Genomic DNA, 26204 nt, shown 5'->3' on the forward strand with positions numbered 1-26204 from the left:
CTGCTACCATTTCTGTTTGGATCACTGTCTTCTCATGAGGTTAACTTCAAAACCCTTTTCTTAATCTGAGGATATCCACTACTCACCTTTCTTTATGGCTAGTGGGATCTTGAACTCACAGCGGTGATAACTAGAGAGAGAAGCCAGATGGATAAAGGCTGGGCCCTCTGAGAGGCCTGACCACCCATGCATTTCAACCCTGCACCCCAGGAAACACAGAAGGAACCCACCCCCAAAGCCCTGGCTCTGGGGTCTAGAGACATCTTGGACAGATACATCATTTTGGACAAGATACGAAGCTCTCTGAACCTATTTCCCTATTTGTAAAATGGGTACAAATGGAGAGATGTAAGGTATGGACACTGTACCAGGAAAAGAGCAAACACTCAGGAAATGTTCGCTTCCCATGAAACTGTAAGAATTCAGGTACAGACAAATTAGTGAACATTCAAAGCCACAAGCTCTCTTTTCCTGGGGATTTTCAACCCAAAGCTCAGTTCTTGGGAGGGGAAGGTATAGGTATACTCACATATTAAAATTATAATGCCCAGGGTAATTGGTGTGTAGGACAAACTTCTTCACTTTGTGTGTATTTGCATCAAAGAGGATATCCTGGGGTAGAAAACAAGGATGTCCAAGTAGGGAAGGTTATTGAGGCTGGACAAAGGCCTTTCCAAGGCCATGTCCAACTCAGAGATAGCCACTCCACAACAGGGATGCTGCTGGGAAATAGCCTTCTCCCCAACAACAGTCAAGGGGATAGCTGAGATCAAGCAGCCTTAAATGGACATTTTCAGTGAAGGGGGCACCCAGACATCTGTAGGTCCCCCATTCCAAACTTTGTAGCAGCAGGCCCAGTAGACCCATGGGCTACAGCTCTCACTGCTTGGGAACTCAAACACATCAGAGAGACCTTTCCTAACCAGCCCCTGATTAAAAACTAACTGAGCATAGATTTTGGCTTAAAGGCCACCAAGAAGATTCAGGGACCACCTGACTTTCCAGTGGCTCAAGGCACCTAACTATTCTGAATGCCATTACTGGCCATTAGGCCCTGTGGGAGTCAGCAACCCCTGGAACTGAAGGTCTAGCCTCTCACCAGGACTCAGAGCTGGATTTGATGCTGCCCACTGAACACTTCTTTCCTATCTCCCACACCCTTCCCAGTTTCACATCCTGTCAGTTGTTTAGGCTTGTGACCGCAGGGTTAGCTCTGACCCCACCCCTACATGACCTACATTAAGTCCTATTAGGGTTTGGTCCATTTGTTCCATCTTCCTTGTCCCTTATTATCACTGGTCCTTGAACTCAAGAGGTTCAGCTTACAGAATGCCATTTCTCTCCTGCCACTGCCATACCTTCAAGAGTTTATGTTTACCCACTACTCCTGGTTCCTCTGGTCTTTTTCCACATAGGCAGACCCAGTATCTCCTTTCTCCCTCTCCAGAATCTACCCTTTCTTTGCTGCTTCAAGACCTCAGGCTCTAGAAAGCTCAAACACTCAAAGACCCCAGGTCCAGGCTAGCCTTGCCCTCTGAGATGTATCCTGCTGGCACAGGGTTTACACAATTTCTTTTTTTTTTTCCCCACAATTTCTCACACACATCCCATCCACCAGCTGCACTGTCAGCACTGACAGTGGACACCAGCTCCATTCAGCACTCCATGTCCAGAGCACAGGACCACAGCAATGCCTCTGGGGTAATCCTCTAAAAATACATAAGCACATTCCCACTGTCTCTGACCCTTTTTAGTCTCCCTGTTTTGAGATTCCAGAAGAAGCTCGTATATGTTCTACAAATGTGAAGATCCCAAACTATGTTAACCTGAATGATTCCCACAGCCTCCACTTATGCAGCATGTTTTCCTCAATAAAGAAGCCGAGACATACCAGGGAACCTGGTGCTTCTGAGAAATCTCAGTGGCAGGGAAGGCCCCTTTAGGGTGCCAATGCAAGACAGCACTGCACTGGGTGGAGCCAGCTGGGGCTAGTTTCCCTGCTGCCAGGCATGGTTACAGATCCATGTATACACAAAGGTGTGCCCAGGTGCATGGTCTGCTACCACAGAAATGAAACATTTCTCTAAGGAACCACAACTTACCACTCCAAGAGTGAAGTAGTTAAAAAAGTAGTCATTGCACTTGGATGGAACTTGTTTATGAGGGGAAGGAGAATGAATTTTCATCTGTTGGGAAAAAAATCAACAAAAAAATCCAACTCCTTAATACAATTCTCAGATTAACTAAAAGTCTACAAACTGTGTTTTGTGTATAACATTAAGCTGCTAGGTAAGCAAAAGTGTCAGAATCTCTGCTACTGGTGCTGAATAATGCAGCCAGCCTTTTTTTTTTTTTTTCCCCAGCTTTAGTTGACTACAGACTGGGCCCTGGTCTCCAAGAAAAGGCAGGACAATCTGACCAACAGGATCAGAAAAGAGCTTTCAATTTAATTCATCAGTTTTCATAGAACAGGTTCTATGGAAAAATAACAATTTATATTTACTTGATATTAAGTTAATATTGATTAAAAAAGGACAATGCCTACCTGGTTCAGTTGGTAGAGCATGTGACTCTTGATCTAAGGGTTATGAGCTCGAGCCCCACTTTGGGGATAGACTTTACTTAAAAGGTAAAAAAGCCTATTTAACTTCATAACACATTTTACCTTAAAAGGTAAAAAGCCTATTTAACTTCATAAACACATTTTCCGTACCTTGTCTTCTGACTTATAGAAGACCTTGTGCGGAGAGCCAAGCACACTAAGAACATCTTGGCAAGAATCGCCAAAATATACTGAACGTTCAAATACCCGCATCTTGGCATCTGCTAATAGGCCAGGTCCACAACCTGCAGAGAATAAGGGAGAGGTGGTCAGGTTCCCAGCCAGGGCCTGATATCCTGCAGCCTGGGACCAAGGGGGCCCCAGAGAGGCCAATGACTGCACACTGCATTTTTAGCTCTGGCTGAGGGGCAAGACTGCATGCAAGCAGAAATACTAGGTCACAGGGCTTGAGATGCTATGAGAGATCACTATCTTCTTGAAATAATCCCAGAGAGGGGCCCCTGGGTGGCTCAGTCAGTTAAGTATCTGACTCTTGATTTTGGCTCAAGTCATGATTTCAGGATCATGAGACTGAGTCCTGCATTGGCCATGGAGCCTGCTTAAGAATCTCTTTCCCGGGATCCCTGGGTGGCGCAGCGGTTTGGCGCCTGCCTTTGGCCCAGGGCGCGATCCTGGAGGCCCAGGATCGAATCCCACGTCGGGCTCCCGGTGCATGGAGCCTGCTTCTCCCTCTGCCTGTGTCTCTGCCTCTCTCTCTCTCTGTGTGACTATCATAAATAAATAAAAAATAAAAAAATGTAAAAAAAAAAAAAAGAATCTCTGCCCCCTCCCCATTTCTTTCATTAAATAATAATAATAATAATAATAATTAAAAAAAGAAAGAAGGAATCCCAGAGACTCATTCAATCCAAGAAAAGTGATGTGGAGCTCTAAAAACTTCATTCATTCACTCACCAAATATTTACTTATTGACTACCATGGGCTAGACACTTTGTAAGATACTGAAGAAACATGCTGAGCAAAACAAATGCAGTCTCTGCCCATATTGGAGCTTATGGTGTGACGATTCCAATCCGACACCACACAACTATGGTAAAATAAACAGCAGCAGAGATGCTATGAAAGTATATAATGAGGTGCTATTATCTCTTGCCACTTTCTAGGTCCTGTTAAGATACAGGAATTTATGTTAAGAGGGGCTTCTCAATGGTAACCCCCAACTAGAGACTAGACCTAAATATCACTCTATAGAGAAGTCAACAGGAAACATCCATTAACTTACTCCCTAATTATACAAACACCGACAGACCCACTAACACTCAACAAATGACAAACCAGGAAAGTGGGAGGATAAGAAAATCCCATTTGACAGAAGTTTCTTCTTTGGGAAAAATCTTTAAACCCTGACTCTAATACATTTTAGAAATGGTTCCAGTTACACACACATAGAAGTAGCTGTGGAATAGGAAAAGACACACCAACAGTAAAATTCCCCCATTCTGTGGATGGGAAGACAAAGTGTTTTACTTCTCCATAATCTGCCCCCCAAAAGAGGCAAGAACTGGGGAAGACTGCATTTCCTGGTATATGATAATCACCATCACCTTACTCTGAACAGAACTTTATAGCTGACAAAGCTCTTTCAGGTATAATAATCCATTTGTTATATGGGGAAGACTTCAGGGATCTAAAATTTCAAATAAGCTGGTACTGAGTTCTGAGTTCTTCAACTAACCCAACAGTCTTCAGTCACAGCACACATACACTGAGTGGCAAGTAATGGTTGTGTTTAAATTAATGAGGTCACAGAAAAACATAGTCTACATTAACCTCTGCCTATAAATCTTGCGCTTAGGCAAGCCTGGGTGGCCTACAGAACCCACCAAAAGTCCTGCCAGGCTGGACTATATGCCCAAAATCTCCAGGTACCAGACACTTGTAAAGGTCCAGATGGGTGGGGTGATAGGGAAGGCAATCTTCACAGGCAAGTCTTCTCTCATCTGACCCTACTTGAAGCCTACCCAGGGGAAAATATCCTTAGTTTTAGGAGGCTATTTTAGTTTCTGATTCCCTGGAGTGAATCTTCCTATAAATTATTGTGGGGACCAAGGCAGTTATACTGAATTCCTATCTTAAAAATTCCTATCCTCGTAGCTACAATCCATAAGGAAACATGTGAGTAATGGGTTGGTTGAGACAAGCTACCTTTCTGCTTACCAAAGGAAACTTTCAACGAGTACTTGATTAGATAGTAATTTGATAAGTCCCTGACTTAAAGTGTTTCCCCCACTGACCCTGTAAGCAGTGATATGTGATTGCTGGGAGTGTGCTGTACAGGGTGGAAGCCAGAATTAGAGGAGATTCCCCTCTCCCAACAGACTCCTCTTGCTGTCACCTGGGATAACTGCACCATCTTTGGCTACCTCGCTGTTTCAAGGAGTGACCCTCCTGGCAAAAGAGACCCTAAATCACTTGACCTTGTTGCTACATCTCAATTCTCTCAAACACTATAGCTCAAGTGCAACATTCTTTTAAGTAGAATTTTCTGCCTTGGCTAGAAAACCACATTTAAAAAAAATTTCTAACATAGAGCTTGTGAACTACTTAATTGTTCAGGGGAGTAACTTCAGTTTATATGCCAAATTCTTCATAGTTAAGGACCAGTGCCCTAGAAACTAACACAAGATCCTAATTTATGAACAAATACTCAGTACTCACTAAGCTAGACTGAGCCCCTTGAAGGCACAGCCTCTATCCTGGATCCCAGGCCAAAGACATGGCCTATACTATTAAGTGTGGCTCAAGGTCCACAGTAGCTGAGATTAGCCACACACAAGGAAATCACAAAAGAGGCATGGATCCTGGAGAGGCTATCCATTGAAGGTAGCAGCTCTTTTTTTGTTCATAGTCAGCAAATCTCGCAGCAGGGTCTGGCCAAATCATAATCCAAAAAGTCCCAGCTGCCAGCCTATTGAGAACTGGCATAAAGGCTGGAAAAAGGATTGGGATCTCTGAGTGGCTCAGCTGGTTGAGCATCCGACTCTTGGTTTTGGCGCAGGTTGTGATCTCAGAGTCGTGGGATTATGCCTCATGTCACACTCTGTGCTCAGTGGGGGAGTCTGCTTTAAGACTCTCTCTGCCCCTCCCCATTGTGTGGTCTCTCAAAATGGGCAAATAAATCTTTAAAAAAAAGGGGGGGGGGTGGAAAAGGGGAGAAAAGACCAATATTGCAGCCCATAAGATACATTTCCAGTAAACAGCCTGGGAAGCACTGCAAAACTATATAAGCACACAGAAGGCTTACGTACATGCTAGGGGAAGCAGTGCTACTGTCATTTATTAAGATTTTGTAATGATAAAACTGGTGTTATTCCTTCACAAATTTAAACAAAAGCTTTAACCATAAATATCTGTACTGTCTTGTACCAACTATCTTTAAGCATGTGCGACTTTGGGCTGTCTCAACATGGATATAATAGAGAATCCACTACCCCAAGGCCAGTAACTGACCTGCAGCAAGTAGCCGAAGTCGTAAACCTGAGGGTCCAGTTCCATCTCGAAGAACATCCACACTCTCAGCATACACATTGCCAAGGAAACAGCTCAGGGGCATTACGGGAGCCCTGGAGGCAGGCAAAGAATGAGCAGAGGCTTTGCCCTTCCTCCCAAGGAACCCATGGCCCATGAAGCTTGTGCTCCCCACACATACTTGGTATCCTGCAGGCTGTTTCCACTGTAGATGTACATTCGTTTCACAGTCGCTCCGTGGGGTATCTGGAGAGAAGCCAGGCCATGGGCAAAATTGGGCTGCAAACACAAGACAAAAGTTTTACTAAAAGCATACTGCAGGCCATGTAAGCCAGGGTCTGGCATTTCCCCAGCCCTCATGGTCTTCAAGAACTGGTCAGGTCAAAGCACACAGTCAAACCTGGTTCCAGGTCAATAAACTCATCCCATCCATGCAAGTCCATTTTTAATTTTAGTTTTTCCTTCCTTCATCAAGAAGAAATTATGGGAATGCTTTCTTTAGTAAAATGTAAGCCTCACCAAATGTCTATCATTTCATGACCCTAAAGATGCTGCTACCTAAGGATGAATATAACATTTTGTTAAAAGCAATAGATAAATGAAAATCCAGAATGAACTCTCAAATTCTAGGCCACTTAAAAAACCTCTACACTGATGTGGAGTTTTAAAGCAAAGTACAACTGAATTTATTTCTGAAAAGTAAGCCTGACCTCACTCTGCAGTGAGAAGCGCCCTCTTCTTGGGAATGCCAGCTTGGGCTTTGTTCTTGCTATCAATCCCACCCACTCTACCACTCTTGGTCCCTGAAGACCTCAGAGATGAGGAAACCAAAGAAAGGGTATCTATCCAGCTTCCCTGGTGGCACTGTCTGCTGGGTCCATATCACCTTGGTACTGGGTGACAAATACCATAGGAAAGGAAGGGCTAACCTCATACTTGGGAGCCTCAGTCCACGAGTCTAACTGGAAAGAGAAAGATAGTCCTCTGAAGTTGAGGTGGAAGAGCTGCTCAGCGGAGTTATACACTGTAGGAGTGAGGAGGAGACAATGACATGGGTGAATGATATCAGAAGACATGAACACAAACCAGCCTGGCACCATCTTCCTTATGTCTGAATCCTGAACTGACCCACTACGCTGAAAACAAGGGACAGGAGCTTTCCTTCACATCCAGTTATCAACCGTCAAATCCTATAGGAACCTGGCTTCAGGGGATGGTGCACTTGCTAGGTTCATCATTATGGGGTGCAACAGATAAGGAGAGGAATCAGATGGACTTACCTCCAGGATGGGTTGCACCAAAAGACTGGTCAATCTGCTCAATGGTGGGAGCTATGGCCTGAGAGTTAAAATGCACTCCACTGAAAAACAAAGATGCTTTTCAAATCACTGAAGATGGTAGCTAGAAGAGTTATTCTTTAAACATAGGCAGGTGAGTTTACAAGTATGTCAAAACACAAGTTTAGGGATGCCTGGGTGGCTCAGTGGTTTAGCGCCTGCCTTTGGCTCAGGGCATGACCCCAGGGTCCTGGGATTGAGTCCCACATCCATCCAGTCCCTGCATGGAGCCTGGTTCTCCCTCTGCCTATGTCTCTGCCTCTCTCTCTCTCTCTCTGTCTCTCATGAATAAATAAAATCTTTAAGAAAAATGACAAGTTTATTAAAGAACTTTTAAGTGAGGGATAATAAAGGAGGTCAGAACAAGTCAAGTCTCCAAGGCTGATACACAGAATTGATCCTTAAGGCCTGTGTGGTCATCAGGCAGTTTAGAAAGAAATAAATTCAGTCTTAGCCCATGGCATCTAGACTCGGATGCCACAGAGTGGCACAGGAATAGAAAATGTTAATATGTTTTCCTAGAATGCCTACTAATAGTTTAGCTTGGAAAGGAACTTTTTAAAAAGAACATCTTAAAAGAACAGTATAGCCAAGCAAGGTAACTTGTTTTCTTTCTTTTTTCTTTCCTTTCCTTTCTTTTTTCTTTTTCTTTTCCTCTTTCTTTCTTTCTCTTTATTTTCTTTTCCCTTCCTTCCTTTTCTTTTCTTTCTCAGATTTTATTTGAGAGACAGAAAGAGAGAGACAGAGCAGGCACAGAGGGGCACAGGGAGGAGGAGAAAGAATCTGAAGGGGACTCTACACTGAGTGCAGAGCCCCACATAGGACAACTGAGATCATGACCTCAGTCAAAACCCAGAGTCCCAGAGTCCCAACTGCAACACCCAGGCACCTCAGGCAGCTTGTTTCTTAACAGACAGCACTCAAGGACTGGGTGAATTTGGAGAGGGGTAATGGATCCCAAGCAAAGGGGAAAGATCTGAGGGGGGAGGGGCTTGGGAACAAAGAGGACACATGATTTCAGATGATGGGCAAGAAGATACAGCATTCATGACTTTCAGGAGAATGCTTAAAGGTTAAGAATAATTTTTAAAATTAGCATAATTCATGGAACACCTCCTTTTTTTAAAGATTTATTTACTCATTTGGGGGGAGGGGGTGCAGAAGGAGAGGAAGAGAGAGTCTTAAGTCTCAGGAATACTCTGTACTGAGTGTGCCTTGATGCAGGGCTTAATCCCATGACCCTGAGACCATGACCTGAGCCAAAACCAAGAGTTGGACGCCCAACTGACTGTGCTACCCAGGCACGCTAGAACACCTCTTTTTCTTAACTCAGCAGCCACACAGTACTGACTTCATTTCTCTGATGGGAAAACAAGCTCAGAGAGGTTAAATGACTTGCCTAAGGTCACAGAGGTAATAGAATGATGAATCCAGGGAGGCCTGACCCTTGGACTCCATGCTTTTACTCATCACTAACTACTAAGAGGGAAAAAAAGAAGCCAGACCTTGAGGTACAAAGGCTCCAACAAAACTGAAAGACAAAAAGAATCTGGAGGGGCCAGTGCTATTACACATTTGCTTTATCCACTTCCCTAGTGGCAAATGCTGCTTGAGCTAATCCCAGGAATTGGCCTTTTTTCATGCCCCTGAAAAGGGAAAGGGAAGCCTGTTAAGGAAGCTTACTATATGGAGCATTCTAGATGCTAGCACAGAACCTTGCCATAATGGGGGCTCAAATATTTCTTTTATGCTACAGGCATTCTTGTTTTCCTTCTAAAAAGTAGATTTCAGGGGCACCTGGGTGGCTCAGTTGGTTGAGTGTCCAACTTTTGGTTTTGGCTCAGGTCGTGATCTTAAGCCCCATGGTGGGGTCCATGTCCTCAAGAAGTCTTACTTCTCCTTTTCCCTCTCCCTCTCCCCCTCTCCCCCATGCACTCATGTGCTTACTCTTTCAAATACATAAATAAAATCTTAAAGAAAAAAGAAAAGAGGGATCCCTGGGTGGCGCAGCGGTTTGGCGCCTGCCTTTGGCCCAGGGTGCGATCCTGGAGACCCCGGATCGAATCCCACGTCAGGCTCCCGGTGCATGGAGCCTGCTTCTCCCTCTGCCTATGTCTCTGCCTCTCTCTCTATGTGACTATCATAAATAAATAAAATTAAAAAAAAATTAAAAAAAAAAAAAAAAAGAAAAAAGAAAAAAGAAAAGAAAAAGAAAAATGGGTGGCACAGCTGGTTAAGCATATGACTTTTGGTTTTGGCTTAGGTCATCTCAGGATTGTGAGATTGAGCCTTGGGTTGGACTTCACACTCAGTGCAGAGTCTGCTTAGGACTCTCTCTCTCCCCTCTGCCCCTCCCCACTGCACTCTCTAAATAAATCTTTAAAAAAAAAAAAAAAGGTAGATTTTGGCTCCTAAATAGTGATCCCTTTGGCATTCTCTTTAGCATACATAGGCTTTGAAGTCAGACCTATGGTTGTGGGGGGCAGGCAGCATCTGTGACCTAGAAGATAGTCACATCACCTCTAACCTGAGGTCCTTTGTTGTGAGGACTAAATAAACTGACATATATGAGAAGTGTTTTACACACAGCATGTCCTTAAACAAGATTTCCTTCTCTTCTCCAGAAAGCTAAGTAGGCTTGGAGGCTGCCTGAGGAAATCATGGAAACTGCTATGGATGGGAATCCTTTATTAACTTAATGAGCATAATAGATAAACTCCATATGTACCAATCCTGCGGCATAGACCAGCAGGGGAGTAAACTTACCAATATTTTAACTTTACTTTAGTCAAGTCATATACTTCAATCACCTTGAAAAAAAAAAAATCAAAGGTTTAAGCGCTGTAATACTCTGCAATTGAAAAAGATTGACTAAAAAGACACTTATAAAGGGATGCCTGGCTGGCTAAGTCGGTAGAGCATGTGAATCTTGATCTCAGGGTTGTGAGTTTGAGCCCTTTGATGGGTTATATCACTTAAAAAATAAAATCTTAAAAAAAAAAAAAAGACATTTATAGAATAGTGAAGAAAAAGAAATCTATCACTATTCAGAATTTTCTTGAAGCACCACACATTATGTTTTGTTCTCATTTTTAAATCTAGAGGAAAAACTCATGCTACACACACAGTATAACCTCTCCTTTTCTTTCTTCTAGTGGACTGTTCCACATATATCCATGTATGCAGCAGGTCAAGTTCCTATAACTAATCTACTACTCTATCATACAGAGTGCTACACATATGGAAGAGTGAAATCCTCCACAAAACAAATCATGTAGCTTAAAGGTTAAAGTTGTACCTTTGGATACTGAGCCTTCTTCCTTCTATTCCAAGCTTTGCTGCATTAGCAAAACCCCAAATCAGATCACTTTGAAAAACACTTTAAAATACTGTAGCTTACAAAACAAAAGGATTGGAGGAGATCTATCCTGCTAAAAAAGAAGTCATATTACATTAGGTTAGGACAAGTGGGACAATATTCATACATCTCTATTGAAGGGCACCTGGAATACCTTAGGACCCTCGTGTCATTTCAAGGGGTTCAGCTTTGGATTAAATGCCAAGAACTCAGGGCAGAGACAAAGGTATTGAACACTCAGCCACTAGTGGTGCCAAGTAATGAGCACTAGGAAGTCTTCTATGCCAATGTAGCAAGGGCTTGGTAGCCAGAAGCATGGCTGGCTGGGGCCTGGAGCACCAGCTACTATCCTCCAGTTGGGAGTCCTGGCGCTCACTATAGAGGAACAAGCAGAGCTGATTCAACGTCCACTTCCCCTGACAATCTGAGCCTCATCCTAGAAGGGGCTGTGGGGCCCTGTGTCTAGAAAAGCATCTAGCATTGCCATAGAAAATGAGACATAATAGGCAGTCTACTCTTGGCCAGACCTTACTGCTAACTTTATTTAATGATCCTAACACTAAACCACAAGTTGGGCACCTCTTAATTAAATGCAGCTATTCTGATCCTACGTGGTGCTAAGAGTAACTCCCTCTGCTGGGCTGTCACAGCACTTCAATCACCTCTTTTCCCACACTACTTGTGTATGCTGTTCCCAGTCTCACTAAGTTAAGCCCTTTAAGGTCTGGCTTATTACTTCACACAGGAAAGGTACTTAAAACATCAGGCAAGTCTGATTGTTACGAAGCTGGCTAAGGGCAATATGAAGCTAGAAAGCATGAAAAGAGGTACCAAGAGAGGTCATACAAGGAAGGACAGGCGAACAGCTGTGATTCATAAGATACGTAGTGTCCCCTTCAGAAAGCCTGTATCATGCCAAACTGGTATGCCATTTCACGAAGGCCAGGGCCTCATGCTGGCAGAGAGCCTCAACCTTCAGCCAGAAGCCTTGCTTATATAGCAGGAGCAGACAACTGCCTCCCTGATTGCCACCCCTACAGCTGGCTAATGACCCACCATTCACCCTGTGGGGGTAGGCCTCAATGATGTTCCTTCTGTCTCATTGTTACCCACCTGCCAATAACCAAGACCAACACTTATGGGTGTTTCAACCTGGCCTGTCTAATGCAAGAACAGTGGACCGGAGTTAATCACAGGGCCTATGTATGATGGTACTTGTGGCAAGAGACCCCAGGTGCTAACCATCTTGGAGTCCTTCATGTCACCAAGAATAATCAACAAGCAGATTTTGGTCCATGGAGCTTGCTAAGCCATGGGGACAAGCAGCTAGGGAAGTCAAAAGTCCATGATCTACCACCCTCTGGGCTGGAAAATACTTTGATTTCCCCAGAGCAGAAGCCAAGACAGCAGCCAAGATAGGAAAGGAAAAGATAGGTAGCTGTAAAAGTTGAGATTTGTGAAGCCTCATTCCACAAAGCTTTCTTACAGTCAGGGAGTCAAGGAATCAGGGAGAGGTGGATTCTTAAGTGCGGGAATGAGGGGCAGGCAGAAGGGCATGTCAAACCTGATGCTAACCAAGGGCACCTGAGAATGCTTTCTCTGTTTCCAGAGGCTCAGGGCCCCAGCCCCCACCCCCTTCATAGGGACCCTACAAAAAGCAGAAGAAAAGGTTCTATTTATTTCCTTTCCCATTCAAATGTACTTCCATTCCTCACAGTTCTCCATAGTGTGCTCACACAATTTTCTTCAGCTTGTATCACATTATTTCCCATACACAACAACAGAAGCTAAGTCATTTCTACTGCCAGTGGCCACCACACACTGAATTAATTAACTTATTAATTCAGGGTTAAAAGCTTGGCAGACCACTCATCCTCTCTCTACTGTTTCGCTGATAAAACAGTATTACTCACAGGCTTGCTAAGTTAGGAAATGTATGGGAAGCACTTAACCACGTACTTCACTTGTACCAAGTACTCACTAAATATATGACACTGTCTTCACCATGCTATGATTTTATGACAGGCTGTCTAGCCATTCCCCTTTGTTATCCATTTTTTCCAGTTTTTCATTACTATGAAAAGCCCTGCTATAAATATCTGGCAACATTACCTTCCCCATAAACTTTTGGAGTTATGTTTCCTAAAGTGGACTTACCAAGCTGAGACAAATAACTCTTTGTAAAGTTGTTTCCAGATTATGTTTCCCCCAATTTGTAATGAAGCCACACTGATGACCATCCTCTTTCCTTTCCCACTGTGAAACTTCTGGTCAGGAAGGACAAGATGAATGTGTCCACAAGGAGAGGCAAGGTAAGTTGTGAGGTTAAGAATGTTCACATTTGCTTTTGAAGAGCCATCATAAATGAGGAATTCTCATTTAATGTACAGATTCCTTCTCCATGTTCTGTCTTGTTTCCTTAGCAGCTCACTTGGGATGGGATTACAAGAAATAGGAAGTACCCAAGTCTTTTGGAAAGGCATGGCCTAACCAGGACAACCGCTCTGGTATGCCACTGCCCAGAGCCACATTCAACCTTGTGACTCTGAGGCATGAGTCTAGTGTCACATGACTAATCTGTGAAGCCCAGACATTCGTAAATAGTGTATTAAAAACATCCTAGACTGAAACAGGTGTTAGTAAATTGCACTTGAACAGCAATTAAGACAAACCCTATACACCACCAAGTTGTTTATTTACATATCCTCAAGGGGGTTAAAGAACCAACTCATTGCTAGTGGTGTTAAGCCCTAAGCCCCAGCATTTTATGAAGAACAGTTCCATTTTTCACCTTCCAAGTCATACTGTTTGACTTAAGAATGAAGTAAAACAAGATACAAAAACTTTTTGGTCCTATTCTGCAGTTAGGACCCATTTTCAGTATCCTAAACTTTTAAGACTTGGAATAATCTGTGTCAAACACTTAGCTCTACTCTCACTTTCCTTAAATTGAGTAACTTGAGTACCCTCCCCATAGCATATTCCCCAAATCTCCAACACTTTTCTCCTTTCACTTCTGGAGCCTGAGATTAGAGTCCTTCCCAGCCTCTTTCTAACCACTACACCCCACCCTCAGCTTCCCTTTTTGTAGGGTAGCAGGCACAGCTTCAGTTCCCTAGACTATGGTGGACTCTGAATCACAAGAGTCTACTCTGACTTATTAGTTTCAGAAACATCTTACAAAAGCATGTATTAATCAGCCTGACGTGCAATTTTAGTTGTCAATCATAGTTACCTTAAGTCTCTGATTGAAAGCATCAAACAGCAGTTTGATTCCATCCTGAGTCAGGTTAAGGATGAGGTCATGGCTTAGAGGAGACTACAAAACAAAAATAAAGCACTGTAAACAATTTACTCAACAGCAACTACCAAAAACCTTACAAATCTAAATGCAATGCACAGGGATTATGGAAGTGCAGACAGCCCTTCCCTCGCCCAAGTAAGAAACTGTTGTATGAATGAGGTATCCTCTGCTTCCAGCCTGAACTGCTGTTTCCTAATACTGGTTGAAAAGAGCCTCTTTTTTTAGGCTTCTAGTAATAGTACCTGAGGGAAAGGACCAAGATTATGTGAGTATATAAACCATTTTCTTTTGAGAGTCCAGGATCTACATCTATAGCGTGGGTTTACTTATCAAACCTACAGAGCAGCCAATGAGGTACACAGGCCGGGTAAAAGGGCCTTGCTAGGACCCAAACTTGGCAGGTAGTATTCACTGCATGTCAGCTGAACCTACGTCCATTCACTTCCAGGCTGTTTGTACCATCCACAGGAAATGTTCTATACTTTGACTGCTTTAGGCCATGTTCCAAGACAAAGAAATATCTTGTGATGTTTGTGTATGAGATGATACTCTTGCTCCTTCCTTCCCTCTCCTGACCATCCCATATCACATGTGCTTTTTTCTGAAAGCCCAAATCTAAGGTCTAAGGAGTCATATTTCTTCATTTGTCCCTTCTGAGTCCTATGGGGAAGGGAGTAGCAAGCAGCACAAAGGAGTGGACAGAGCTGGCCTTGAGTACTGGTGAGCTGGTGACCTTAAGTGACTCTCAAAACTTCTCTGAGCTCTAGTTTCTTCATGGGAATACCATTATCCCTTCCCTCCAGGGTGGTTGTGGGAACAGAGGTAGTAGGTCTAGATAGCAAGAGAAAAGGCACCAAGCACAGCACTTAGTATCCAGCACTCTCTCATCATGTCTGCATCACCAGCCTGCTTTTGCTCCAATGCAACCAATTCAAGGACTTGACATCTGAAGACATTCCGTAGCCCTGAACCAAGCTTGAAATTGGCACACAGCTCTTAAAAGAGTTTAGAAGTTTCTTTATAGAACCTCCCAAGGTAGGCACAGTGAATGACAGAAATGTCGCTGTCAGAGATAGAGATGCAGGCTGGAAGGCCAGGTGCCACTGGTGTGGGCCTCACTGGAAAAATTATCTCCAAGAGCCCTCTGAGATTAGTTCAGACTGCTCCCTTCTACCCCAGTGATCTTCACACAGTAGCAGGCCCGGGCGGCACCACCAGGCCCAGCAAACACTAGAAGAAAGGATGTAATTTTCCAGTAGGCCTGTATGAATGTCTAAAAAAATTAGGTCTAAGCAAGATAATACAACAATGAATCCTGACCTTAGCCTACTTATTCTCAACCCAGAACACATTTCTTTTTCTCTTCTTTTTTAAAAATTTTTTAATTTATTCAGTCATGAGAGACTGAGAGAGAGGCAGAGAAGAGAGGCAGACTCCATGCAGGGAGCCCGATGTGGGACTCGATCCCAGGTCCCCAGGATCACGCCCTGGGCCGAAGGCTGCGCAAAACTGTTGAGCCACCCGGGCCGCCCCCGAGAACACATTTCTGAGAGGGCTATTCCATGACACTAAGCAGGATGAAGCAACATTTTAGCATCCTTAAAGATCCTTGCTTGGAGGAGAATGATGGGAGGATCTGAATTTTCTTACACTCTCCCAAGATCTAATCATTTTCCTCCCAGCATGGTTACAATTCAGGACATAACTAGACAATTTTCAAAAGTGAGCAAATTATCCTCACAACTATTATTTTATTAGTATATCTCCAGAACCAAAGTATACCTGTAACTACGTGGTGTTTAAGCAGGCCCTTCGAGTGACCCAGAACTACACAGTCCTCCATATGAAACAGTTTAGTAAAGCTGTTTGCTCTTAACTGTTAACATTTTTTTCTCCTAAGAAAGATGGGACCTACTTGATATGCACATTTAACTTCCAAGGTGTGATTTGCTAGAGACAAGAAGATATTTCTAACATTTAATGGGGCCAAACTATTCTTCACACTTGATGGGAGCAAAGAGACAAATGGGAAAGGAAAGGAAGGAGGGCAGAGGAAGTCAGGGCTCAATTTAAGAAGCACTGCATCAGGGACGCCTGGGTGGATCAGCAGTTGAACATCTGCCTTCAGCTCAGGGCGTGATCCCGGGGTCCTGGGATCGAGTCTTGCACCAGGCTCCCTGTGAGGGGCCTGCTTCTCTCCCTCTGCCTATGTCTCTGCCTCTTTCTGTGTCTCTCATGAATAAATAAGTAAAATCTTTAAAAAAAAAAAAAAAAAGAAGAAGCACTGCATCAGAGCTCTGAGAGACCACCTCCTCTTGATCCTCATCAAAAGATTATTCTATTCTAGGGCACTTGGCTGGTTTGGTCAGAGAAGTATTCAACTCTTGATCCTGGGGTCATGACTCAGAGCCCCACACTGGGTGTAGAGATTACTTAAAAGAAATAAATAAAATTTTATTTTATTTTATTTTTAAAATATTTTATTTATTTATTTATTCATGAGACACACAGAGAGAGGGAGAGAGAGAGGCAGAGACATAGGTAGAGGGAGAAGCAGGCTCCAGGCAGGGAGCCCGCCTGATGCGGGACTTGATTTCAGGTCTCCAGGATCACACCCCGGGCTGAAGGTGGCACTAAACCGCTGGGCCACTGGGGCTGCCCAATAAATAAAAGTTTGAAAAAGATTATTCTATTACAAGGAAACTTGTAATAGAATATCCACATTACAGAAGGAGAACCAGACAGGTTATTAACCTGCCAAAAGTTGAACGGCTAAGAAACAGAAAGAGCAACGATCTGAACCAAGGTCTAGACTAAGCCCACGTTTTCCAATTGATTCCAGCTGCTTAGAAGATATCAGGAAATGAGCTTAATGCTAAAACTACTATATATACCCAAAGACTGGAACAACAGACAACAAAGACAGTGATATTAGAAACAAACTTCGTTCTTTTTTTTTTTTTTACAAACTTCGTTCTTAAAAACTGCTTAAGCGGGATCCCTGGGTGGCGCAGCAGTTTGGCGCCTGCCTTTGGCCCAGGGCGCGATCCTGGAGACCCGGGATCGAATCCCACGTCGGGCTCCCGGTGCATGGAGCCTGCTTCTCCCTCTGCCTGTGTCTCTGCCTCTCTCTCTCTCACTGTGTGCCTATCATAAATAAATTTAAAAAAATAAAATAAAAAACTGCTTAAGCCTATTTTCAGATGTATCTAATTTTGGGGTGTCCAAAACTGATTTAACTGAATGTGTAGGAGTTATAAGCTCAAGAAGCAAGCCCATTATCCCTGTTTGGATGGTTGTTAATTGTTGAGTAATTCCCTCATGGTGTAACGCTGAAAGTCAGAGTAGGTTAGGGATCATCTGAGTACAACAAAGAGGAAAAGTCACGATCCTTCATTTTATAAATGAGAAAACACTTTGATACTGTGGCTCAAGGAATCCCCTGGCCCATTCTTAGAAGTCCCTTGTTATGTGGTAGGCACCACAAGAATATCTAAGCACTTGCTTGGATATTATGAATTCCCTGTCTCAGGAAGATCCCTCATATAGGGTCTCTCTCACTGGGCTGGCAGAGAAGTATTATTGTACAGACTGTAATGTTTGGACATAGATAAGAGGCTCAACTCTGACACTAGGACAAACTGGAAAGCCTCAGAGAAATCTTACCTCTAATCCACAACATTCTTCATGTCAAAAATAAACTGTTATTTGTTTTAGGATCTGAAACTCATTGGAACAAATAGAACTAAAATCATCAAAAACGGTACTTAAAAGGTCTCAGAAAAGCCAACGAGGACATCTTATAGCATGTACAGGCTCAAAACTATTTATTCCCTAAGATTTGTGAGACATAGGACACCATAAATGTTGCTCCACACAGCAACACATAGTCTATGTCACAGAAAAATCACAGGTTTCAGAGAGTTCAGTACAAGGTAGATTGCATTTTTAGAGAGATAGGAATCCTATTTCTAAAAGCCCATAAATAACAGTCTCTAACTTTACTTATAAAACCAAACACAAAAAACCCGAATGTTCAGAAAGTCCTCTGATATAACATATCCACTTTTTCTGGAAATGGAAAACGTCTTTGTAGATATATGCAACATTATTATTATAGGGGTTAATTCCTGGCACAATTGACCAACATTTAATAGAGAATACCATAAATCAGACCCCCCCCAAAAGGCAAAATATGAAATATGTCCATTAATTTGAAGCCAATATTCTGATATATGATCTGATGTATCTGATCATTCTCACTAAAGTAGTGAGCTATACCTGCTTCTTTTTAAGTGTGAAGTGCTCTGCTGGCTAGAAATTTGCTCTGCAACAACTCTGAACACAAACTAAAGCAATCAACAAAGCAGAAAAGATTATATTTTAAACACAAAAGTGGAAGGCAAGCACCCTAGGAGATAAAACAGTCCCTGAGGTAACCACCCACTGAAATGTCCCCGTCTAAGGACCAGCAGGTAAGTCAAACACATCAAACAAGTTCAGTTATTAATGCTCTTCCAAAACTGACAGAACTAGATTATCAAGACCAAAAGTTTCAGAATCAAAAAAAATGTACTTAGTAACTGACTAGGGCTAGAGATTCTCCCAAACACAATGACCTAGCAATCCCTGCCAGTCTGCCTCTCCCAGAGCATCAACCTCTGGAGGTGACTCAATGATGAGAAATGCTATTTCAGTAATCAAAGCAGCTACCACTCACCTGTTCGCTGTAGAGAACCTGGACATTTTTGATGATGCGACAGTGCTTCTGAAGAATGGCTACTGCCTGAGCCAGAGGCATTCCTGAAATAAAGGAAGGATACCTGTGTGGTTACTTGGGCTATTCATTTACTGACATCTATCTTCATACTAGGTATTAGACTCTGCCATAAAGCCTGTGATGGGAGGGCAGGTCTATAAACATATTAGTAAATAAAACTTCAGTAAGCAGCAAGAGCTAGAATAAAGTTAGCAGCAAGCAGTAAGGGATCAGTTGGATTGCTTAAGGGGAGGGAGTGAATATACAAGAGATTCCTGGAAATGAGAAGGAATGTGTCAATTCCGAGCAGGAAAAGGGCTCAGAGAAGTCAAAGTCAGCATGAACCAAAGAACAGTGAGAAAAGCACGGATTTCATGAATGGATCTGGAGACCAAGGTTCTGGTTCACTCTGCCACGAATTACATATAACCTAGGGCAGGTTCCTTCCTCTACTCTCTGGCATGTCTCCTCACCTCTCAAAGGAGAGTCTGCAGGAGCACATGACTTGTAAGGGCTTGTTTAAAAAGTTAAAAATCACACATCTACCAGAATCACAGATCTACCAGAATCCTTATTTTACTAAGGATTTCACTGGATCCTTATCAACTCACAAATCCTCTAAATCTTAATACTTGATTTTTAAACTCAAGGCCCATTATAAACAAATTTATATATGCCCCCAATTTAAGAAATCCAGTATCTGGGATCCCTGGGTGGCGCAGCGGTTTAGTGCCTGCCTTTGGCCCAGGGCGTGATCCTGGAGACCGGGGATTGAATCCCACGTCAGGCTCCCGGTGCATGGAGCCTGCTTCTCCCTCTGCCTATGTCTCTGCCTCTCTCTCTCTCTCTGTGTGACTATCATAAATAAATAAAAATTAAAAAAAAAAAAAAAAAAGAAATCCAGTATCTTTAAGATCCCAAGGACTACCAGGGAATACAAAAAAGTATGTTTTCAGAGTTTCTTATATTTCAAACAAGAAGAAATTCACAGAGGCAATTCAAAACAAAGTCTCAGACTAAATCCAAAGTCAAAGACTCATAGCTTTATGAACCCAAGGATAGTGGTGTTATTCACCACTCTCTGGATCCCCAGCACCCAGTACAGGCTTGACCACATAGTGGCTGTTGAATAAATATTTATTCAACAGAGCTGAAGGATAATGGAGTAGGTAATAAGAGAAAGGGAGGAAGGACCACCATATGACCTCAGGCAAGCACAGTGGCTTCCATTCAAGATCAGTGTACCTCTGATTCTAGGACAGATGTGCAGAAAAGAGCTTACACAGAGAATAGAAGGTTATAAAAACATGGTTTGTCTACATTTAGACAATGATCTAACCCTGCCTTCATTTGATGGTCCATTCTACAGTCTGAAGAAAGTTGGAGGAAATCAGACCTTAACACAAGGCACTTTCTAACCTTCTATAATATAGGGCCTGGTACACAGTAAAGGTTTAATAAATGTTTGTTGAGAATATGACCAAGTTGGACGCATCACTCAGCTTTGCCATTCTTGAAATGGAGAAGTTTCTATGCTATCTCTCCCAAAATGAATGGGCAAGCATCCATGTGGAACAGACAGATAAGCTCAGTTAGGTGTTGAGAAATAGAAGGCCACATGGCTTCTCTGACCCACATGGCACAAATCAGTTTGTATCTTTCTTTTCTTTCTCTCTCTTTTTTAAGATTTTTAAATTTATTTATTCATGAGAGACACAGAGAGAGAGAGAGAAAGAGAGAGAGGGAGGCAGAGACATAGAGAGAGAAGCAGGCTCCATGCAGGGAGCTCGAAGTGGGACTCAATCCCCGGACTCCAGGATCAGGACCTGAGCCAAAGGCAGTCGCTTAAACGGTGAGCCACCAGGGCTGTCCTACAAATCAGTTTCTCAAGGGAGGATTCTTTTCTACTTAACCACATCAAATCTCTGGCCTTGGAATCTTCAGGTCCTCAAATCCTGAGTCACCAGGAGAGGAATCCACCTAGAGGAGACAAACCAGCTACGATGGTCAGTTGTCACTCAGCTGCTGATAAAGGAAGGCTACAAAAAGCCTCTAAAGGGAACCAACCATATGAATGGCAAAGAAACTAGGACTGTTCCAGTTTTAACAGTTACCTAGACCCAAAATGAGTTTGGAGTGTATGTCAGCCTTCTAACCTGTATATATATCCTATGTCTTACAGATCTCATCATTTACCTGCTTTTTTTTTTTTTAATTTTTATTTATTTATGATAGTCACACAGAGAGAGAGAGAGAGAGGCAGAGACATAGGCAGAGGGAGAAGCAGGCTCCATGCACCGGGAGCCCGATGTGGGATTTGATCCCGGGTCTCCAGGATGGCACCCTGGGCCAAAGGCAGGCGGTAAACCGCTGCGCCACCCAGGGATCCCCATTTACCTGCTTATAATCCTCCAATGGTTTCTCATTATAGAGTAATAAAACTCAAATAACATGCTACCACCTAAAGTTCCTGAATATTCTGGATCTTGTCCACTTCCATTTTTCTTTCCACTGCTCATCATGCCTCCTTTGTTCCAAGGACACGTCAAACTCTTTCCTATCCTAGCCCTTTGAGCTAGTTCAGATTCTGAGGTAGTGTTCTTCCCATAATTGGTTTCTTCTCATTCTTTAGTTCTTGACTCACATCCGCAACCGCCTTATCTAATGAAGCCTCCTATCCAGTTTATCTATTCGTCTCTGGTATACCTTGAGGACAGAAACATTATCTGTCTTACTCACTGCTGTATCCCCAGCACCCAATCACTGTGCCTAGCAGGTGGTCCTATGTATCTATTGAGCTCTGATTGAGTGAAACAAAACAATTATGGGACATGTAAGTCCTGTACCACAGACCCTGGTGACCACTCTTTCACATTCCTTCTCCTTCTCTACCTCCCCAAATCTAGTCTCTAACTTTCTTCCTAAATCCATGTCCACAACACACTTCACTAATAGATACCCTCTTTTCCACTGGACCCCAAACTCCTTGGTAGTGTCCCAGGCAGCTAAAACCAAAGAGCACTGGGAATCTGGAAAACCTACTTTCTTCTTTCATCAGTACAGCATGTTCTAATTATAATACCAATGGCTTATAGTTCCCTACACACACAATCTTTCCCATTGTTTTGTTTTGAATTTGACTGGAAAATTTATGTCTATAGAGACACTGTAGAAGAGAAATCTGGCAGATTTCTGATAGAGCTTTCCTGGTGCTCACTGGATCCAGGTATGCACTGGTTCCTGTGGCTTGAAGAAAGCCCCCCCCGAATCCCCAGGTCAGATCAAGTTCTTTCTCCCCTTCCAAAGAACCCTATACAACTTCTACCTCATTTTAATAAAATATACTATTTCTGTAACCCTTCCCTCACACTAGACTAAGCTCTTCAGTGCATATGACCATTTCCTATTCAATTTATGTTTGTAAGCAGAATCCACAAGAGGTATATATGCTGCCTTCAACAGAATGAGCCTTCAGTTTCTCTAGAACAGTTCAGACACATGTCTCCACACCAATACATTCTCCAAGTCTTAATGAAAACATTTCTAATTTGTTCTGCCTTTACTCCACCACTAGTCAAGGGGAGTAAAGTCAAGCCATCAATGGCATTCTCAGAGATTCCTCTTTGCCTAGGTTTTCCTGTCCCTGTGTTACTGGCATTTCCCTAATCTCCCAACATTACACAAAGGCCAGGAAGGCAGCCAAGAAGCTGGATGCAGCTCCCCACTGTGATGCCAGGCAGATGATGGCAAGGGCTAGATGCATCTGCATTTGCAGATACCAAGAAGAACTAAGACACAAAGCTGAGCCAATTCTCAGAAGGGTAGAGGGGTGGGAAGCAGGAAATCCCAGTTCAGCTACCTACCTTTCATCTCTACTTTTCTGAGCTTGCTCCTCACTGGCAAATGGAAATTACCTTACAGGATTTTAGTGACTTTAGTTAAGCACTGTCTGGTTCTCTAGTCTAGGAATGTAATTCTAAAACAAAGATCCACTTCTGAGACCTATCCCTACCTATCAGCCCCAGTTGGAGTTTAGATGTGTTGAGGGCTGGGGAGAAAGAAGACTGAGAGAGAGGGGGAAAATTTTTTTTTTTTTTAAGCTTGAGGAAGTGAAAATAACCATAATCTTTCAGGTAGACCTGATTTAAAACTGCAGATTTTTAAAAACAATTTTATTAAGTAATCTCTACACCCAATGTGGGGCTCAAACCTATAACCCTGAGATCAAGTCACATGTTCTACCAACCCGGCCAGCCACACACCCCTAAAAATACAGATTCTTAAGACCCACAAGAGAATCATTAAGGTCAAGCCACTTCTATGACGTTTCCCTCAAAGTTCAATTCTGGGTCATTGTACAGAAAAGCTCTTTTCATTTTTTTTGCTATTTAGTTTGAAAGAGCTACCCAAATCCTTGATTACTGGAAACTGGCAGAGTTAGGAGTGGGGGCTAAGGAATCTAAACAACAGGTGACAGAGGAAGCCTTGCTCTTCCACCAGGCTTTTTTTGGGGGGTGGGGGTGAAAGAGGAATCCTGGTCTCAGGTGACAACCCTACCCCCAATTTTTTATAAGTCAACCCTACCCCCAATGTGGGGCTCAAACTCACAATTCCCGGGATCAAGAACTGAGCCAGCCAGGTACCCCTTCAACTGACATTCTAATCATTACTTTTGGCTAAGAGGCTCTGTACCATTGAGATCCGAAAACTAGATGCATCATCAAGCAGTTTGAAGCTATGGCTGTGGTTCTCACTCAGCCCGATGAAATACTGGTAAGAGAAGCTGTGCGTAGGGGAGGATCTTTCTTATATAGAAAGCAAACAGCACCCATGTGAATGGGTCTGGAGGCAAATATAACACCGGCCTCCCAATCAACCTCTTGGTGCTTCACAAGAGGCCAAAGTGTTTCATACCAGCTAAAATTTTGGGAAGAACTCTACAGGAGTGGTGTAAGCTATGAGAAATTGGCTAAGGCCTCTCATTAAAACCGGTTCCTATTACCCAGAGGCGTGTAGTTCAGTTAGTTCACAGAGACAATGAGCACCAGCAGGGTCCTACCAGCATCTATTGTGCAGTGTCTCCTCTACTCTGCCTCCACTGACAAGAGTCTTCCAGATTCATGCAAGAGCTATAGCTCAAAGGAGCAGGTGACTCAGTCCAGTAGCCCAAATTAGTGGGACAAAAGTTCAAGTCTGCACAAACAAAGAGGACCAACACCTGCTTCACACTCCTTTTCTAGTGCTGGATCATTGTAAACATACACCGGAGTTACTGAATGTGTACACATAAAGGTAGTGATGTTGGGAAGAGTCAAAACTGGGCCAAAACCCCAAAAATGGCCAAACCGCATTTTATACAAACTAAATGTTACTTTCCATGAACTCGAATTTCATTCAAGCTTCAACTCTCTCTGCTAAGGTCTGGGTTTAGGATTACACCACACACATCGACCACATTAAAAACAAGAAGGAAACAAGTCACAAGTTCCTTTAATACACAGACTCTTCTCACCTCCCTCGACTAGGTTCCTAACATGTGATTAGGGGACCTAACCCTAGCTTTTCCCTTCAGACCAGGCAACCTACAGCCCAGAAGAGTAAAGGAGGACGGACTACTGTGGCGTTTCAGGGTGTCAGTCACTTCTTAGCTGTTAAGTCTGCAAAATGTAAATTGGAAAACAATAGTACGGGCCCTCGGGCCCCAAGGACGCATACTTGAGATGATTACGCACAGGAGCGCAGGGTCTGGCTTTGAGTAAGTGTTTGGGGCGTGTCGGCCATTGTTGTTATTATTACTACTGTACCACTGCCCCAGGAGGGGCCCTGCTGAGGCCTGAGGCGAGGGCGTCAAGGCCAGGACGAGAGACACACTTGAGGGTCTGGCCAGTAGCAGCGGGTAACTTAGTGCCTGGGGCCCAAAGAGCCGAGGACGGAGGAGGCGACGAGCTGCAGGCGCAGGGGAATAAGGGGCAGAGGTCAGAGGCAAGAAGCGCCTTGAGGGAAATGAGAAGCAGAGTAAGGTCCAGAAGCAGGACCCACACTCACCCAGCGTGAATTCCCATTGCTCATTCCCCAGAGAGCGCTCGGGCACCACCTCCAGATCCAGCATTGGTTCAGCTCGCCGGGCCGGGGCGGCCTCCCTGCAGCAGCGCAGACAGCACCCAAGCTGGGGAGACAAAGCAGCAACTGACCCGCCGTCCCCGCGGGCGCAGCTCTCCACCTAGTCCTCGGCTGCCCGCGGCACCAGCCCAACACCACACCTCAGGTCAGCGGAGCTCAGCCCAGCTCACCTCACCGGCAGCAGCCTCGGCGGCAGGGGCAGCGGCGACAGCCGGAGCGTCTGCAGCAAAACTGGCGTGCGGAGCCGTAAAGCGTGGCTGGGGCGGGGCAAGGCGGGGTTTCAGTCTCGGGGGAGGAGCCCAAGGCGGGGTCGCGCACGCGCACAGGGCTGTGGAAGGCGGGGCGAAGGCTGAGCGAAGCCCGACAGTAGCGCCGGGCGGGGTGGGCGCTTGCGGAGCCGGGGGCCGGTGCTCCGTGACCCACATCCGCACACAACACTGCACACACTTAAACGTCTACACAAGGATGTGCACACCACGCAACTCACAAACGTGACGTGGTTATACAACATCCGTCTCCTTCTACACCTATGTCCCACTCACGTTCACGGGGCGCCAAGGCGAGTTCCGAGGGTGCAACCTGAGGCCCAGCGGGGAGCGGGGGCAGCGACTTCCAAGCGAGTGCGTTACGTGCCCGAGTGTCTGCTTGGGGGCAGGGAGCAGTGGGAGAGGAATAGCTAGACTGGGGAGCCGCGGGGCCAGACCTCCGCTGACCTAGTCCAGAGGTGTACAGTCCCTTGGGGCCGGTATCCCGAGGTCGTGGGCGGAGCTCAGCCTCAAGCCAACGCTGGATGCTCTTGCCCAAACCTCTGGGCCCCTTTGTGCCTCATTCTCCTCATTTACGGGTTGGAAGAGGGGGTCCTCTGGCCTGTTCAGCCTGAGCTTTTGGCTCATGACCTGAGGCCCTTAAAAACTAAAAGGCAAACAGACCTCTTTGAGAGCCAATCCTTCAAGGAAGCCGACTGGATTTTCACACCACCCTGAGACGTCAGCTTGTACCTCATTTTACAAGCGAAGAAGAAGGCCTAGAGCTGTAAATGCCTTGCTGTCCTAGGTGTTAGAACCCAAGTTCTTTCTATGACACTGCCCTTCGAGGAAGGATTTTAGCAGGGGAGAGAATGACATGCTAAATTCTCAAACTGGTTTGGTAGGAATGTAACTTGGGAGGCTCCATCAAAACTTGAAGTTACAGCTTTTTGGCATTAAAACATCATGGAGGGATCCCTGGATGGCTCA

General features: G+C 44.2%; 1 protein-coding gene across 2 annotated transcripts in view; it reads right to left on the minus strand.

Annotated features, from left to right (window-relative positions):
* The window catches only part of PHAF1 (phagosome assembly factor 1), a 28754-nt gene extending 3475 nt beyond the window's left edge, over positions 1-25279 (minus strand). Inside the window, exons 1-13 of one of the 2 annotated variants that reach the window (XM_025426466.3) lie at positions 25140-25279; positions 24895-25015; positions 18811-18893; positions 14022-14105; positions 10195-10238; positions 7372-7451; positions 7021-7115; positions 6273-6370; positions 6074-6186; positions 2714-2847; positions 2103-2186; positions 530-612; positions 87-130 (exon numbers count right to left, since the gene is read on the minus strand). In XM_025426466.3, the coding sequence (XP_025282251.1) occupies positions 87-130; positions 530-612; positions 2103-2186; positions 2714-2847; positions 6074-6186; positions 6273-6370; positions 7021-7115; positions 7372-7451; positions 10195-10238; positions 14022-14105; positions 18811-18893; positions 24895-24958 (1006 nt within the window). In that variant the 5' untranslated portion in view covers positions 24959-25015; positions 25140-25279. Of the gene's footprint in view, positions 1-86; positions 131-529; positions 613-2102; positions 2187-2713; positions 2848-6073; positions 6187-6272; positions 6371-7020; positions 7116-7371; positions 7452-10194; positions 10239-14021; positions 14106-18810; positions 18894-24894; positions 25016-25109 lie in introns of both variants that reach the window. The other variant, XM_025426467.3, reaches the window with a different exon arrangement.
* Positions 25280-26204: the final 925 nt, after the last annotated feature.

The sequence above is a fragment of the Canis lupus genome, chromosome 5 (assembly GCF_003254725.2).
Source record: "Canis lupus dingo isolate Sandy chromosome 5, ASM325472v2, whole genome shotgun sequence".
Lineage (NCBI taxonomy): Eukaryota > Metazoa > Chordata > Mammalia > Carnivora > Canidae > Canis > Canis lupus.